We start from the raw sequence: 15,970 nt of genomic DNA on the forward strand, positions 1-15,970 counted from the left end.
GGTATTTATAGATGAGGAAGCGTGGGATTAAAAGGGGGGAGGAGACGTAGCCGTTGTGAAAGCGGACGGAAAAAAGAAAAAATCAGCTGAAGTTTCGGCGTCATTGAGTGAAGTAGCCGTTAAGCGTGGACACGTGTCGGTAGATGGGTGGATGAGGAGGAGGGAAATAGTGAAGCGTGTCTTTCGTTTTGCCTCGGAGACAAAGACGATACGGCTCTCCTTTTCTTTATTGCGTCTGGAGTTCGAAATTTTGAATTGGTTAACGGGGGTTCTGTCGACAAATTGACCGCGTGACCTCATGGATCCATGGCCACTGATTGCTAATTACTAATTATGGGGGTTGGAGATTACTATGTCAATAGCTGATGCTGTTGATTAATTTTGATTTTTGTTTTATAATGTACCGACATGAAGCTCGGCTTTTATCGGTTTTTGGGCTGGAAAAACTATAGGGGCCTATTCAGAAAAGCAAGTACATAAATTTATGTGCCGCTATTAGCTTTAAATTAGTACAATCATCATAAATTATCAACAGAATATCTATAAATACGCACCCACCAACAATATATTGTATGGGTAAATATCATTAGTTATATAGGGATCATCACAAAACCCCCTCTAGCTTTTTTATTACAAAACCCTCTTTAACTTTGATAACCCTCCTTTAGCTTTTTTATTACAAAACCCTCTTTAACTTTGATAACGCCTAATTAAGGGGGGTTTCTGACAATTGTCCAATGTTGAGGAGGGTCTTCAAGAAAAATTCATACAAAACAACCACATACCAAAGACTTCCAACAGCCAGACTTGAAAATAATACCCCGGAAGAGCAAGAGCGGTCAAATACAACTTTTTCCATCCAAATATAATTTATACTGTTCTTCACGGTGAAGGGCCACACCAGCACATGAACTCGGAATTTATCATTCGAACCGTGCAAGACGGCGTGATTGATGCCATTGACTAATAAACGTGTCAAGACGAACAAGCTCTAATTCTTTCCCCCTGATCTATTCCATGTTACAGTGCTCACAAAGTATTTGGTGGCAGTAGATGCTCATCATTTCTAGTTACAGTTTTAGAAAAAATACACTTCAATAGATTCGTCCACAATTTCACCAATCAATCTAAACTTCAATACCCTGCAAAATAAAACTACAAAAAAAAAAGGAGAAAGACCTCTTCACTATAAACACTTCGAACTGATACACCAACAGAACTCATGACAACTCCTATGACATTCATCGAACTACAAATTCTAAAACGCATTAGGTTACTGCTGTCTAAATATGGCATTTACATATCATGGCTCCCAACCTTAATCCAGAGACGCGCAAAACCTTTTTTTTTTTTTAACGAAAGAAAATGAACCAAAATAGACAGAAAGAGAGGATTACGTCGCGTAACGGCTTAGTGGATCGGCTGTCTTTCCAGACCTAGCATCTGTCCACGCCTTCGCAATTGTCCTCTTCATATCGTCGTCACCTTCCTCATAAATGTTCTGAAAGGCAAAAATCATTTTGAAAATCATCAGCTCATGCAACTAATGAATTGCAAAAGAAATCAACCGGGGATTTAAAGAAGATTTTAATAAGTAGTAGTCACCTTCATCAAATCCATTATTCCAGCCATCGGGTCTTTATCTTTGTCAGTGCTTGGCTTCAACTGAAAATTAAAACAATGATAGGGTTAGATCCTAGATCTGTCAGCCTAACAAAACAAAAGTGGGGCCCACAAAGGCGGGCCCCACAAGAAGAAAAATCAAATTCGGTGGCAGCCATTGTTGAGAATTTATAAAGGATGTGGGTCCCACAAATATTTTATTATTAGTGGCGGGTCCCACAGATAATATTATATTTGTGCATAATGTTTTCTCAAACACTATAAATAGGGCCCTAAACTCTTAAGGAAATCTCATCCCAGAAACAACTCCTCTTATAGAAAGAGTAAGAGAAAACAAAGAGAGAGTTTGTGAGAGTTCTTGGAGTGTATCTGATCAAGAGAGGGTGTTCTCTTGGATCAATTCTTTTGGGATATAAAAGAATTTGGCGTCGTCGTTGCACCGTGGAGTAGCTCCGAAGGAGTGAACCACGTATATCTGTGAGTACTCTGTGTTGAATTTTGTGCCTTAATTTTGTGATTAAGTCTCCGTTCGAGGCGTTATTATTGGGGTGAATCCTAACAACTGGTATCAGAGCCTGACTTAGAATATATATATCTGCTTATCGTATGCTCTGTGGCTGCCACTAAAAGTGGATCCTCCACATCAGAAAATAAGTTAGATTTACTCTTTTAAGGCATTGGGCACTATTCACGTGTACGGCACTATTCACGTGTACGGCACTATTCACGTGTACGGTACTATTTACGGATACGGTACTATTCACGGATACGGTACTATTCACGAATACTGTACTATTCACAAATACGGGAAAGACGTAATCTTTCGCTATGGGATCTACAGTTGAAGACAACAGACTTCGAATTGAGAAGTTCGGCGGCCAAAATTTCAGGTATTGGAGGATGCAAATAGAAGACTATTTGTACCAGAAGGATCTCTTCCTACCCCTCCAAGGAGAGGCGGGGAAACCTGAGAAGATGGACGACGATAAGTGGAAGGTGCTCGATCGTAAAGCACTTGCCACCATCAGGCTCAACCTTCACCAGCATGTGACTTACAACGTCTCGCATGCGACCACCACCAAGGAGTTGATGGAGGCCTTGGAGGCGCTGTATGAGAAGCCGTCTGCTTCAAATAAGGTGTACCTGATGAAGAAGCTATTCAATCTCAAGATGCAGCAAGGAGCTCGCGTGGCGGACTTCTTGAACGAATTTCAGGCTGTGGTGCAACAGCTTGCTGCAGTAGATCTAAAGTTCGACAACGAGATCCAAGCTCTTCTGCTACTTTCTTGTCTACCAGATTCATGGGAGAATATGGTAATGGTGGTGAGCAACGCTAATGGCAATGACAAGATGAAGCTCGACACAGTGGTTGGAGCAATTTCTGGATGAAGAATCTCGCCGCAAAGTCTCAGGAGCTGAGGCCTCTAGCAGTGGGAGTGCCCTGCATGTCGAGGCACGAGGGCGTGCACAGAAGAAGGGTAGGGGACGACGAGGCCAATCAAAATCCAGAGGGAAGTCTAAAGGGCCTAACCCGAATGGTTACGGTGAAGGGAAGTGCTTCAGATGCGGAAAGAAGGGCCACTTTGCACGGGACTGCAGAGTTACTGTTCCAGCATCAGCAGAGGATGATCGGGCTGACGGTGCAGCCAATCTCATGCACGAGACGGATTCGGATGCACTTCTCCTATCCCTAGAAGACAAAAGTGATGCGTGGGTCATCGATTCTGACGCATCTTTCCATGCAACCTCACAACAAAAGCTGCTTTCATCGTTCGTGAAGAAGGACTTGGGGACAGTCTATCTTGGTGACGATCAACCTTGTAAGGTTTCCGGGAAGGGAAATTGTACCCTCAAGATGGAGGGCGGGACCACCTTGACGCTGAATGATGTTCGGCATGTACCAGATCTCAGGCGAAATCTTATATCAGTCGGGCAACTGACTGACTCCGGTTACAGAGTATCCTTCGAGCAGAGAAGCTGGAAGGTGTCCAAGGGTGCCCTGGTGGTGGCACACGGCAAACGCGAGGGGTCTCTCTACATCGCCAACGGGAAGATCGACCACTTGCTTGCCGCAGGACAAGCATCATCATCATCATCCGTCGACTGCATGACTTGGCATCGACGACTTGGCCACATGAGCGAGAAGGGGATGCAGATTATGACCGCGGGAGAGAGGCTTCCGGGTCTGAACAAGATCGATCTGACTTTCTGTGAGGACTGCATCCTAGGCAAACAAAAGAAGGTGAGCTTCAACAAGACCGGACCGGCTCCAAAACTGCAGAAATTGGAGTTGGTGCACACCGACGTGTGGGGACCTGCGCAAGTCCCATCTGTTGGTAACTCTCTTTACTTTGTCACTTTTATTGATGATGCTACGAGAAAATTGTGGGTGTTCTTCTTGAAGCACAAGTCAGATGTATTCATCATCTTCAAGAAGTGGCTTGCCTGTGTGGAGAACGAAACAGGCAATAAGCTGAAGTGCCTAAAGTCTGATAATGGAGGCGAGTATTGCAGCCAGGAGTTCGAGAACTTCTGCTCGTCTCATGGGATTCGGAGACTGAAGACCGTCCCAGGCACACCTCAGCACAACGGAGTGGCGGAGCGCATGAATCGCACTATCTTGGAGCGCGCCAGAAGTATGAGGATCCACTCCGGATTGCCCAAGAGCTTTTGGGCTGAAGCTGTCAATACTGCTGCATACTTGATCAACCGCGGGCCATCCGCGGCTCTCAATTATGGGATACCTGAAGAGGCTTGGACCGAAAAGAAGCTGAAGCTAGAGCACTTACGAGTATTTGGTTGTGACGCCTATGTCATGACCAATCCTGCAGACCGGTCAAAGCTTGATCCAAAGTCAAAGAAGCTCTCTTTCATCGGCTATGGAGGAGATGAGTATGGGTACCGTTTCTGGGATCACGATGCGCGCAAGGTGGTGCGCAGTCGTGACGTCGTATTCCATAAGAATGCGGTATACAAGACCAAAGAGGTGAGTGGGAGTCATCTATCTCCCCCTCTTTTTCCAGATATTGCTGACAGTGAGGACGGAGGTGAGATACCAATCAGCATAGAAGACAGAGACCAAGAGAACATGCGGGATGCACAGCAGCAGGATCCGGTGAGATACCAATCAACATAGAAGACGGAGACCAAGAGAACGTGCCGGATGCACAGCAGCAGGATCCAGCAGAGTTGCCGATCGCAATTCGCAAAGCTCCAAGAAATCCAAGGGTGCCAGAGAGGTACCTTTCCACCATGAATTACCTTCTCCTGACTGACAATGGTGAGCCAGAGAGCTATGAGGAGGTACAGCAGACTGGCAAAGCTCGGGGCGAGTGGGAGTCTGCCATGGAGGAAGAAATGAAGTCCTTGATGAAGAATGGGACTTGGGAGCTTGTAAAGCTTCCACGAGGGCGAAAGGCTCTTCACAATCGGTGGATTTATCGGGTCAAGGATGAAGCCGATGGACGGAGACGCTACAAGGCGAGGCTTGTAGTGAAGGGCTATGAACAGAAAGCAGGGATTGATTATTCTGACGTTTTCGCTCCCGTCGTCAAGTTGACCACGATCCGAACTGTGCTGAGCATTGTAGCAGTTCGAGATCTCCACCTAGAACAGATGGATGTGAAGACGACATTCCTTCATGGAGATCTGGAGGAAGAAATCTATATGCATCAACCAGTGGGCTTTGAGGAACGAGGCAGGGAGGGCCTCGTGTGTCGCCTACGCAAGAGCTTGTATGGCCTGAAGCAAGCTCCGCGACAGTGGTACATGAAGTTCGAAAACTTTATGGAGGAGAACGGTTTTCTCAAATGTGACACAGACCACTGCTGCTTCATCAAGAGATATGACGAATCCTATGTAATACTCTTGATTTATGTTGATGACATGTTGATTGCAGGGCCCGACTCGGCCCGCATTGAGGAACTCAAGGGGCGTCTCTCCGAGTGCTTCGAGATGAAGGATCTGGGTCCAGCAAACAAGATTCTGAGGATGAGGATCATCAGAGACAGATCAGCACGGAGGCTGAGGTTGTCTTATAAGACCTACATTGAGAAGATTCTTGAAAAGTTTGGCATGGAGAAAGCTAAACCGGTGGGCTCATCGTTTGCAAGTCATTTCAAGCTATCGAAGACCCAAGCACCAGAGACTGCTGAAGAGCACGAGTTCATGGCAAACATACCATATGCATCTGTCGTCGGGAGTTTGATGTATGCGATGGTGTGCACGAGGCCAGATATTGCACAAGGAGTAGGAGTTGTGAGCCGCTTTATGAGCAATCCAGGGAAACAACACTGGGGTGCGGTCAAGTGGCTTCTACGCTACTTGAGAAGCTCGTCCGACCGTTGTCTTGAGTATGGCGGGACGGATTTGCAACTAGAGGGCTTTTGTGATGCAGACTATTCCGGGGACATAGACTCGAGAAGGAGTACGAGCGGCTACATCTTCATCTTGGGTGGTGGAGCGATAAGTTGGAGATCCAAGTTACAGGATACTGTGGCTTTGTCGACAACCGAAGCCGAGTACGTGTCTGCAGCAGAGGCAGCAAAGGAGTTGCTATGGTTGAAGGCTTTTCTTCTCGAGCTTGGAGTAAGCTTTGAGAAATACTTCATCCACTGCGACAGTCAAAGTGCCATTCACTTGTCAGAGAACGATGCATTCCATGCTCGGACCAAGCATGTTGACGTGAAGCACCATGCCATACAGAGATGGCAAAGCAGGAACGAGTTCAAGCTTGTGAAGATTGATACGAGGTACAATCCCGCCGATATGCTGACCAAGCCAGTTCCACTCGAAAAGGTGAGGCTGTGTGCAGCCTCATATGGCCTCCGTTGAGAATGTTGAAGGCCGTGCAAGACGCCAAAGATACAAGACATCCGGATGATGCAATCAAGAATGGTGTGAAGATATGATTGATATTCAATCAAATCTTCAAGTGGGAGATTGTCAGCCTAACAAAACAAAAGTGGGAAAGGACAAAGTTAGGCATCGAAATTTTTGGCAGATTTATGTAGGGTTTGAAAAATTGAAAAAGTAGCGCCACAAATATTTTATTATTAGTGGCGGGTCCCACAGATAATATTATATTTGTGCATAGTATTTTCTCAAACACTATAAATAGGGCCCTAAACTCTTAAGGAAATCTCATCCCAGAAACAACTCCTCTTATAGAAAGAGTAAGAGAAAACAAAGAGAGAGTTTGTGAGAGTTCTTGGAGTGTATCTGATCAAGAGAGGGTGTTCTCTTGGATCAATTCTTTTGGGATATAAAAGAATTTGGCGTCGTCGTTGCACCGTGGAGTAGCTCCGAAGGAGTGAACCACGTATATCTGTGAGTACTCTGTGTTGAATTTTGTGCCTTAATTTTGTGATTAAGTCTCCGTTCGAGGCGTTATTATTGGGGTGAATCCTAACAAGATCGATGCCTAAAATGGAAAAATGGAAGGCAACTTGTACTCCATCACCAAGCAAGACATAATGTCATACTGAAATTGCGCTATCAAAGTAAGCCATACTGATCTATCCTGATTGCACATCAAGCTTTATAAACATGCCGAATGAAATAGCAGGTCCCCCGTGGTATAACTCTCATGATTTACTAGTACAAACGGACAAGCAACAATAAACATTAGTCAATTGGAAGAACAAGTCTAGAATCGCGACCATCACATGAACAATCTCCGTTTCTTTTTACCCTTCCACATCAACAAGTTCCCCCATTTCTTGTAAACAATGAAGGACCTTTCTTTTTACTTGACAGAATTTAAAGAAATCATATAACCAAAATTTAAAATATTGAACAAAAACAACAACTGAAATTTATAGCCTAATGTAAGTCCTTTCATAATTTCTCCAGTCATCACCTACCTTAACAGGGCTACAAAGCATGCAAATAGTACCACAGTAAGTGATGAAATTAACATACAAGGAGAAGGCTGGCTACTAAATAATCATGAAACTGAGCAAAGTAATTGGGAAAATTAAACAAAGATAGTAACGCATAAAATTTGTCAAGCAATGAAGAGCCTGTGTCAGAAAATCCAGCAAACAGGTAATGGTTAACAATTTTGCGAACATTAATACATAAGCAGTAGTGCCAGTTGCACGGAATTGAATTCGGTTAGTTTTCATGACTTCAAATGTTAATTACCCAAATATTCGTTAAATGTCCACGGATATCTCATTAGCAAAAAAGAAAAGTCAAAAGATTTTTGAGCTTGAGCTCTAGAGTTCAAACCCTTTGTTTGAAGTATTGTCTTACTTATTTTCTTTAACCTTTTACTTAACAGTTATTATGATATTTCACTATAAGAGTTATTATATTGTGTTTATAAATTATTAATATAATACTTATAAATAGCAATATTCATAATATTATGCACACATAAAAGATAATACAATTTAGTAATACAAATACAAAAGTAGAAAAACATAGACGAATATTTAATCATCAAAGCATCACATATACCTCTAGTTAAATTCTATTCGTTTATGAACCGAATTATCAAATTGAATGACCGAATAACTTGACGAATAATAACCAAACTGTTTACTAATTATTTGGTTCAATTGCACCCCTAACTATCACTTCTAAAACAAGCAGAAAATTTGAAATCCATTACCTTGTCTTCTTTGAAATGCAAGTCTAACCAGTTTCCTTTAGAAGCTTTGTAAAGTGTGATGATGACTTTTGAAGGCTTAACAAACACCTTGCATTTCTCAGGAACAATCTCCTTGTTCAGTTTGGGAATGCTACATCGGTAATTATTCCCTTGGACATCATGAAATTTTATGTCCACAGACATAGGCTTCAAAACTGTCTCCAGTTTTTCTTCCGCCACGCCTTCAAGGAACACATATACCTGATTGACAAAAAAAACATTTGCAAGATTAGACCTATGAGCACCATCATCTCACAGCAAAATAAATAAAAAAATAAATAAAAATAATAAGATAGGGGGAGGGAAAATTGCTGAATTGGTTTCCATTTAGGAAAATCAATTAATTAATTCAAATTAAAACTATTTTGACATAGCAAAACTCTTTACTGGCATGCTGAATTGCTTTCCATTTAGGAAAATCAGGAATGAGGGATATATTCAAATGCACAAGGAAATAATTCTTTGGAGCAATAATTAATAAGAAAAGGATGGATACCAAGAGATGAACTGAGAAATGTATAGGATATGTTACAGTTTGTGACAAAGAATATTAGAACATGGCATGGAACGAGCCTGATGGCAATGTTCACTGTACATCTCACCTGTTTATTTATTTATTTTTTTGGGAAAATTGCCTCTAGCCCCCAAAACGAGTCCAAGTGTCCCCCCAAGACTTTGTCAACGGTCCCAAAGCCCCCTCGTGTGATTTTCCTATAGCCCCCAAAACATCCCCCACGTGAAACGCCGTTTAAAACCAACAAAATCTTCCCAAAATGCCCTCATACAGCCTGTCATCCTATCAAGTCGGAAATCGGGGAATAGTACTGCAACATTAAATGGTGATTAGAATGTGGTTTTGAAGGAAAAAAACTCATTTCCCTCCAAATTATTACCATATCTACTCCCCCTCCCACAGTAAAACCATCTCCTCCCCGTTTGCTTACCCCAACTACTCCCCAGCCATTTAATTCTCCTCAATAAATCCTCTTCGATTTTTCAACTACTCTTGTTTAAAATGACGAATGTATCCCTTCTTTGCATGGTGACAAACACAAAAAGCAACGAAGATGGTGAGGGTGTTTTCGTAGTTATCAAAGAGACTAAAGAAATCATTAGCTTGAAATATCAAGTGTCACAAATACTTAAAATACCAATGCAATCTCTTTCACTGAAATTCATATGCGAAAGGGAAAGGAAATTTAGTTTTTCAATTAATAATGACGAGGACTTGAGGTTGATGTTCGAGTATTGTCGTCGTAATGGATTTACAGACATAAACTTGTATGCTACCTCCGCTGGGGAATCCTCAACTTCTCAGAACACCCGAACTTCTCCAGAAAATATGTAAGCATTATATTTTTAATTTTCTTGAATTAGCTGATACGTTATGAGTTGGTTGTTAACCTTATGCATTGGTTGCTGAGTGTTGACCTTTTTGTTTTGATGATATTTAACAAATAATTTACTACTAATGTGTTTGTCTAGTGTTTGTGTTTTATATTTATTCTAGATAAATAATCAGTTGGAGGTTGGATGGAATTGCGCTTCAACGATCATATCCAATGGAGGTTTGCGGAATAGTGGTTGAAGCCTTGCAATTCAAGTTGAAGATCCAAGTTCAAGCTTCGTCCATGTTACCAAGATTGAGTGTTATGAAGATCATTGCTTGGTAAATTAGTTTTAGGTTTATACATGTGTGTAGATACTTTAAGCTCATACATACACACACGTATTTGGTTTTTATATATATAGTCATATATATATACACAAGTTTTGGTTTTTTGATTTTCAAGTTTAAATATGAAACAAATGAATATAATTGGAAAGTACATACTTGTTTCATGTTTATATACTTATATATGATTTTATCAATATCAAGATTATATAGTTCAATGAAATCATGTTTATTGTTTTGAAAGTTTGCAAAACATGCATTTTTGTGAAAATATTGAGTTATTTGTTTAGAAATCATGTTTATTGTTTTGAAAGTTTGCAAAACATGCATTTTTGTGAAAATATTGAGTTATTTGTTTATGGACTTAACAATGTTTTGAAAGTTTGCAAAACATGCATTTTTGTGAAAATATTGAGTTATTTGTTTATGGACTTAACAATCATTATATACAACTTTTATTAAGTCTATATAATCATCTTATAAAGTTTCAAAACATGATTTAGTCAAAATGTCAAAAACAAGTGTTTCATAAAGAGATTTCTTATTTGGGAGGTGTTATTTGAAAACCGGTTTTTGTAACATGTTTATTTTCATGTTTACAAGCATTCCCCAAAATTTTATATTTTTCTGATTTTATTTTCTATTTTTAAAAAGAGTTTAAAAATCAATTTTACTATTCAAATCAGGCTGATAATGTGTTATCAGTCGACTGATGCAAGTGTTTGGTCGACAGAAGAAATCGCCTGGAATAGCCAATAGTTTCTGTTTCTTATTCGGTCGACTGACCAATCGACTGATAAGGTCATTGGTCGACTGACGAATTCATCAGCTGATGACGTGTTGCTGGTCTATAACGGTCAGCTCATCAGTCGACTGATGAACAATATTAGTTGACTGACGACCTAACGATTAGTTTTTTTAGCTTTCTATTTTTTTTATCTTTTTACTGAGTTTTGTTAGGGTTTCCTATAAATACCCTCACATATCCTCAGTTCATTCAAGCAGAAGAAAGTTTTTAAACAAGATTAAAAGGTGTTTAAGTTTGTTTTAGTGTTTGTTTTAAGTTTGGTTTTGCGAATCAATTTTCACAAGAGCGAGAGGAGATCACCATTTGTGTTTGAGCTTCAACTCTTCTCTCTCCCCCTCTTGTTATCTATAGAGAAGTTTTTCTAAACTCTATTTCTAGATATTTATTGTTTTGTTCATAATTTCCATAAGCTAGAATATTTATTTGAGTTTAGTTTGTTTTGATTATACTCTTTGTTCACACACAACCTATTGAGCTTATTGTATTTACATTCATAGTATAATTTGAGGTTATGTGTTTGTGACTTAAGAGTGTGAGCTTTCATTGTATTCTCATCCATAGTAGAGAACAAGCATTGTTGTATTTGTGCTTAATTGTGAGATCACTTTGTAATACACTTGTACACCAAGAGAAGTATGTGGTAAGAGACGGGGTCGTCCCAAGAGGAGTGGGGTAGGTAGTAATGCCTAGAGGTAGATTGTAATTCCTAACACTTGAGAAAGACACAGGCTAAAGATCAACACTTAGAGGGTGTAGAGTGTGATTGCAAGAGTGTAAGATTATAAAGTTTTCGGTGAGCTAGAAAACCGAATGTGAGGTGTAAACGTTATTCGGATGAGCTTAAAAAACCCGGTTATGATAGTGGACTTCTCCCCGAGAGTAGGGAGCGGAGACGTAGGACGGAAGGTCCGAACTCCGTGATCATTTCTTGTGTGTTTGAGTTTGGCTTGTACACTTATATTTTATTTATCTCTATCGTCATTCTCTCATTGTTTATATTGCCCACTATCTAGTTTATTTTGTTTGTGTTTATTTCACCCTTGTGTTATTTGTATATCCTTACACATATATTGTTCATATCTTATTTACTAGGATATATTTGTTATAAGTTTTAATTTGGCATAAAATTAAATTAGATTAGCATAAACCCTATTCACCCCCCTTTAGGATTCTTTCCTAGTGACATTAGGGTACCAACACTGAGGTTATGAGTTAGTTGTCAAGATTATGGGTTGATTGTTAAGGTTATGTGTTGTTTGCCTGATTTTATGAGATAGTTTTAAGTTTGTTGCTAAGGTTATGGGTTCGCTGTTACGTATACGAGTTGGTTGCTAAGGTTATGCGTTTGTTTTAAGTATACGAATTTGTTAATGTTATGCGTTTGTTGTTAAGTATACGAGTTGGTTGCTAAGTCATACTCGAACATTTTCGCAATTGAATAGTATTGAAGTACTAATCTAACTTCAGCAGCACTATCAAATTTCTGACCAATTTCATGTATGGCTATGTGCCACTCAGCTGGGATCTTGGTTTGGTTGTTAATCATGTCTTCCAACAGCATGATCGAGTCGTCAGTGGGATTATCATTAGGAATATGCTCATCATTACATGTTTGGGTGAGCGTGACAGTTGCGCATCGCAAATTTTCTATCGGTATAGACCTGTAAAAGTAAAAAAGTACATTAATACTTAACAGCCCATCATGACCTTAGCAACCAGCTCATAAGGCTAAAAAAAACCAAGCTATATCTGCTAAGGTTAACAACAAAATTATAATCACAACAACGAACTTCTAACATTAACAGCCGACACATAACCTTAACAACAAACTCTTAACATTAACAACCAACTCATAAACTTAACAGCCGACACATAACATTAACAGTCGACACATAACCTTAACGACGGTCTCGTAACCTTAACAACAAACTCGTATACTTAACAACAAACGCATAACCTTAGCAATCAACTCGTATACGTAACAGCGAACTCATAACCTTAGCAACAAACTTAAAACTATCTCATAAAATCAGGCAAACAACATATAACCTTAACAACCTATCCATAACATTGACAACCAACTCATAACCTCAGCAACCAACGCATAAGGTTAACAACCAACTCATAACCTATTAGCGAACTCATAAGGAAATTAAAAGTGAAATGCTTACACATTTTCTGGAGAAGTTTGGGTGTTCTGAGAAGTTGAGGATTCTCCAACGGAGGTAGCATACAAGTTTACGTCTGTAAATCCATTACGACGATAATATTCGAACATCAACCTCAAGTCCTCGTCATTATCAATTTAAAAACTAAATTTCTTTTCCCTTTCGCATATGAATTTCAGTGAAAGAGATTGCATTAGTATTTTAAACCTTTGTGACACTTGATGTTTCAAGCTAATGATTTATGTAGTCCCTTTGATAACTTCGAAAACACCATCACTCTCTTCGTTGTTTTTTGTGTTTGTCATCATGCAAAGAAGGGATCCATCCGTCATTTTAAACAAGAGTAGTTGAAAAATCGGAGAGGATTTATTAAGGAGAATTAAGTTGTCGGGGAGTAGTTGGGGTAAGCAACCGGGGAGGATATGGTTTTACTGCGGGAGGGGGAATAGATATGGTAATAATTTGGAGGAAAATGAGTTTTTTTCCCTCCAAAACCACATTCTAATCATCATTTAATGCTACAGTACTATTCACCGATTTTCGGCTTGATAGGGTGACAGGCTGTATGAGAGCATTTTGGGAAGATTTTGTTGGTTTTAAACGGCGTTTCACGTGGGGGTGTTTTGAGGGCTATAGGAAAATCGCATGAGATTTTGGGGGCTTTGGGACCGTTAACAAAGTCTTGGGGGCGGAACACTTGGACTCGTTTTGGAGGCTAAGGCAATTTTCCCCTTTTTTATCAAAAGATGTTAGGGTTGGAGCCTAATTATGATCCAATTAGTTCATTATGAATGGATTAGGGCTGAGAGCCCAAACCCACTATTAAAATAGGCTGGGAATGGACTGAAGAAATTCAAATGAATCCAAAGTCAAATCCAACATAAGTAAGTGATCCCACCCTGCTCTGAAAATCCACTCAAAGTTTAGCTCAGGATACTGAGAATTTTAGAACCATGCACAACAAAATCAGTCAACATCCATAGTTCCACACTTATTGTCTTCTTTTCTCTTTCTTTGTTTATCCTTTAGCTCTTCTCTATTCCCTTTCTGTGTAAGCTTTCTCTATTTCATTTCAACTAATGCAAACCTAAAACGAGTTATCCATAAAATATATGCACATAATGACTATGAACGCTAAGAGTGAACAGCAACACATAAGCTGCAACATGTAATCCGAGCCTTTGGGAACTCTAATGTTAATATATTCCATGAGTTTGAGCTGTAGTAATTCAAAAGATTACCCAATATGGTAAAACAGACCCAAACTCACGCAAAATATATTATAATGTTGGGAAAATAACTTGACCAGAAATCATAACCAGATGAAACATAGTTTTACTAACTACCTACTCCACTGAGAAAACAAGAAATTACCTATATATTCCATGTAGATATATCACATATGAACTCGTACTCTAGCAATACATGATTTTGAGGTCACATAGAAAAAAGGGCAAATAATGTCTAAGACCCCAAACTCCATACTCTACTTAAATTGTCCCTATATCTATACAGCACATTCGAATTCAAATCTGGCAAGATGTTAATTTACAGATAACCTCACCAAAATTGCAAATTTATTAAAAAAAACCTCAGAAGGTTAAGCTATAGACACGCCCATATGGATAACAAAAACACAGATTACTGCCTATTATTTATTCAAATGCCAACTACAGCAGCAGGGGGTTCAAACACTACCTAAATTAATAAATTAACATTTAGAGACCCAAATTCAAATACTCCTCAATCATCAAGTAAGAATCCAATCCTCCCTCTTTCTGGAAAAAAGGGCAGATAATTTCTCAACCTCCGAACTACAAACAAAACTTAAATTAGCACTACATCTATATCGCACATATGAATTCAAAACTGGTAATACGTTAATTTACAGATAACCTCTCCAAAATTTCAAATTAATAAAAAAAACTCTGAAGGTCAAAGAGTAGATATGCCCATGTGAATAACAAAAGCAGAGCTCACAGCTTAGCATTTATTCAAATGCCAACTACAGCAGTAGGGGGTTCAAACACTATACAAATTAGTAAATTAACAAATTCAAGTAAGAATTCAACTCTCCCTCATTCTAATAACCAATTCTAACTCGCATCCCTCATAAAGACGTGCCCTATCCCAAAACATATTTAGTTCGATTCATAACACGATATATTTCAAGCAAAGCAACTAAACACAATTACATCAGAAATGACGACGTCAGAAGAATAACTAAGTAAACAAACGCACCTTAATTTTATCATCGTCTTGATCCCAACTGAACTTATCAATAGTTACATATTTCAAAGCACTCGAAGCGCCTCCGATCGATGCCGATGACGATGACGATGCCGCTTGAGCATTGGCCTTCGCAATCTGCTCAACAAATGACAGTAAATTCAACAAAAAAAAAGTGAATCGAATGATCCCGATCTCAAAACCCTACGAAATCGATTAAAACAAGAGGGGTTACCTTCGCATCGACGTTTCGAATCTCGGAGGAGAGAATAGAGAGAACGCGAGGTCTCTTGGCGATCGTCTCCAGATGCTTCAGCTCCTCTAGGTCCAGCCTGAGCTCTTCCGCCATTATTGAACTTGCTATAAGGATTGAGAAAGAGTAGGTTTTTTTTTTTCCTTTTTTAACCCCCTCGGTTTGGAGGGAAGTTCTAGAAAGGGAAGAATGAAGACGAAGCGCTAGAAGGGAATTGAGAAGGTTCTTGTAGCTGAAATCGGATAGCCTTTGCGTGTTGCCGAAGCCCAAGGATTTATGCTTTATCTTTTACATATGCCCCAAACAGGCCCAATCCAAACTCTTCTTTTTAATTTTGTTTTCTTCTTACCTTGCAACGGTCCGTTTGTTTGCTAAAAAAAAATCGGAAAAAGGTGCCACCTCAACTTTCAGAACAAGTACCACATGAGTTTTTGTTTTCAAAAGTTTTCCATTTCTCATGCTTGTTTCTTTTTTAAGGAGCTGTTTGGTTCGCTATTATAAGGGGTGGAAAACTCAGAAAACCCCTCCACGTCAGATTTTTAGCTCTCATTATAAG

General features: G+C 39.6%; 1 protein-coding gene across 1 annotated transcript; it reads right to left on the reverse strand.

The window, feature by feature from the left end:
* LOC109848226 (calcyclin-binding protein-like) lies at positions 1,157–15,650 on the reverse strand. The gene is made up of 5 exons (XM_020417644.1): positions 15,397–15,650; positions 15,174–15,299; positions 8,243–8,482; positions 1,606–1,665; positions 1,157–1,501 (listed from the first exon to the last, which is right to left on the reverse strand). The coding sequence occupies exons 1-5, from the start codon at positions 15,508–15,510 to the stop codon at positions 1,394–1,396; spliced, it is 648 nt and encodes a 215-aa protein (XP_020273233.1). The 5' UTR covers positions 15,511–15,650; the 3' UTR covers positions 1,157–1,393.

The sequence above is a fragment of the Asparagus officinalis genome, chromosome 1, assembly GCF_001876935.1.
Source record: "Asparagus officinalis chromosome 1, Aspof.V1, whole genome shotgun sequence".
In the NCBI taxonomy this organism is placed as follows: Eukaryota; Viridiplantae; Streptophyta; class Magnoliopsida; order Asparagales; family Asparagaceae; genus Asparagus; species Asparagus officinalis.